A 2753-nucleotide genomic window follows, 5' to 3' on the forward strand; every position below is an offset into this window, starting at 1 on the left:
TCTGTGGTGGGGGTGCACCTGACAGCAAGGGCTCCCTCCCATTTCCCTTAGGTCTCCAACCCCAGGCACAGTAACTAGGAAACCAGAACTCTCCCGCTTCGGGCAGGTGGAACGGGGGAGTCCTGGGCATTATCTCCAGTGAGTGACCTTGGGCTTCCCTGCTGGGGTGCCGTTTCCCCATCGGGCAAGAATTGCTTGAGATGGCGAGGAGGAAAGGGCCTTGGGGATCCTAAAGGACAACACAGATTTGCGTGTGTGGAGGCCCCGGCTCCCCTGTTTACAGCTGCCTCTCTTGCCATTCTCCTGTATAATGCACCATCCCAGAATGTTTCTTTGTCCATCCAGCCCTGTTTCGGTCCATGCCTTTGCCAGGGTACCTGCTGCCTTACCTCCCAGATCTACCCGTAGCACTCCTCCCTCCCCCCACTTCAAGACCAGTTGGTCGTCCTTGGTGCATAACGAGAGTTGTGTTATTGCCATCTCGCCCAGGAAGGCTTCCTAGACCTCCCCACCTCGCCCAGACTTCATCTTCCTTCTGAAAGCCTGCGCGCTCTTTGCCGCTGTCCAGCACCGTGGTGCTGACCGCAGTCTACTCAAATGCTCCCGTGGCTTTTCCTCTCCTCTTAGTTGGGGCTTCCTTGAGGACATAGCCTGGGTTGTTTATTGCCTCACTTACTTACCCTGGAACACAGTACAGGGCATGCAACACAGTAGGCACGGTTTGGTGGAATTCACTGAGATTTCTTTACTTCTGCCAGGACAGGGACTCGTGGGTGAGGACCTGGCTGGCACCTGTGCCTAAGAGCTCCCGGGGTCCCAGGATGAAAGGGTTCACCTGGTGTAGGATGGGAAGGGGGAGAAGACACAGGGCTTTGGATCGGTTGCCAATTCTTGCTGTCTCCACCCAGTTTTCCAAGGAGAAGTACATCCTGGACTCATCGCCTGAGAAACTACACAAGGAGTTGGAGGAAGAACTCAAACTCAGCAGTACAGATCTCCGCAGCCACGCCTGGTACCATGGCCGCATCCCCCGAGAGGTGAGTGGGCTCGGAGCTGGGGCCTCATCGCCAGACCCTTCCCCCACTGCTCAGCCAGCCCCAGCCCAGAGAGGCTCTGACTTAGCTCGAGGTGGGTTCAATCACAGGGGACTACTGGGATGAGGTGTAACTATGCCATTTACTGACTGTGCAACCTTGAACAAGTCACTTGACCTCTCTGAGCCTGAGTTTCTTCATCTATAAAATGGAGGATAATAATAGTACCTACTTCACAGGGCTGTTGTGAGAATTAGATGAAATAATTCAGGTAAAGTGCTTAGCATGATGTCTGACATACAGCGAGCTCAATGAACATTGTCCTTTGTTGTCATTGTTATTTGTTTTTTAATGTTATAGGGTTTGTACATCAGCCTCCTGTGTGTTTGGTTAGCGAGTATCAGTCCTTAGGCTACTCAGTTTTGGCAAAGTTGAGCTTCTAGGCCAGCAGTCGCCAACTGGTGGTCCGCAGACCACGGGTAGTCCGTGAGTTCCGAAAGGCTGGCGACCGCTGGTTTAAGGAAACCTTTGGAGCAGCGGTTGCCAACTGGTGGTCTGCGGACCACTGGTGGTCCTTGAGTTCCGAAAGGTTGGCGACCGCTGTTCTGAGCTGAGGCTCAGACTGGGGCAGATGGTCCCCTGTTTCCTCTCTCAATCGCACTGTAAATCTTTGTCAAGAATCAACTCTGCCAGGCCCTGTGCTGGGCTCCAAGGATGCAGAAGAAGCAGGGGCTGGTGGTCCAGGGCAGGCGCTGACAGGAGGCAGGCAGAGCCCAGGGGGAGAAGTGCAAGAATGAAGTGCCTAGCGGGGACTGTGGGGGAGCCTCGAGGAGGGGCCATTGTGAGATGGATAGGAGTTCACCAGGTGGGTAGGGTGGGCAGGATGGTCCAGGCAGAGAAAGCAGTGGGAGGGTACCCAGATATGCCAGGGCCTGGACTGTTTGGAGGAGCGAGGATTGGGAGTTCACTCTGCCCAGCGTGAGCCCTGAGGAGGCGTCGGTGTGAGACCTGAGTTCCCCAGACCCCCTGTTCCTGTGACTTCATCCAGGGTCTTATGGCCTGCCTCTGAACATCCACCCTGCAGGTGTCCGAGACCCTGGTGCAGCGCAACGGCGACTTTCTCATCCGGGACTCGCTCACCAGCCTGGGCGACTACGTACTCACCTGCCGCTGGCGCAACCAGGCCTTGCACTTCAAGATCAACAAGGTGGTGGTGAAGGCGGGCGAGAGCTACACCCACATCCAATACCTGTTCGAGCAGGAGAGCTTCGACCACGTGCCCGCCCTCGTGCGGTACCACGTGGGCAGCCGCAAGGCTGTGTCGGAGCAGAGCGGCGCCATCATCTACTGCCCGGTCAACCGCACCTTCCCGCTGCGCTACCTGGAGGCCTGCTATGGCCTGGGCCAGGGCGGGGGCAAGGCGGCCGGGCCCGCCAGCCCCGCAGGCCCCAAGGGCAGCCACATGAAGCGGCGCAGCGTCACCATGACCGATGGGCTCACCGCCGACAAGGTCACCCGCAGCGATGGCTGCCCCACCAGGTAAGCAAGGACCCTAATTCTGCCTCAGTCTCCCCGTTTGTCAAGTGGGCGTGTCAGTCATGAGCGTGCTGGTGAGAAAGGGGGAGGCCAGGCACACTGACCTGGGGAATGACTGCCCTGGAGCCTTAGTGCCATGTTGTGCGGCACAGGGGCTCACTCAGCCCCCTGGGGGGCGGGCCT

General features: G+C 57.6%; 1 protein-coding gene across 5 annotated transcripts in view; it reads left to right on the forward strand.

Moving 5' to 3' along the window:
* SH2D3C (SH2 domain containing 3C) overlaps window positions 1–2753 on the forward strand; it is a 27873-nt gene that overhangs the window by 17114 nt on the left and 8006 nt on the right. For all 5 annotated transcript variants that reach the window (XM_006102088.3, XM_006102089.1, XM_014467479.2 and 2 more), the window contains 2 exons: window positions 909–1037; window positions 2119–2573. In XM_006102088.3, coding sequence (XP_006102150.1) covers window positions 909–1037; window positions 2119–2573 — 584 coding nt within the window. The remainder of the gene's footprint in view (window positions 1–908; window positions 1038–2118; window positions 2574–2753) is intronic.

Source organism: Myotis lucifugus, unplaced genomic scaffold (assembly GCF_000147115.1).
Source record: "Myotis lucifugus unplaced genomic scaffold, Myoluc2.0 scaffold_397, whole genome shotgun sequence".
NCBI lineage: Eukaryota > Metazoa > Chordata > Mammalia > Chiroptera > Vespertilionidae > Myotis > Myotis lucifugus.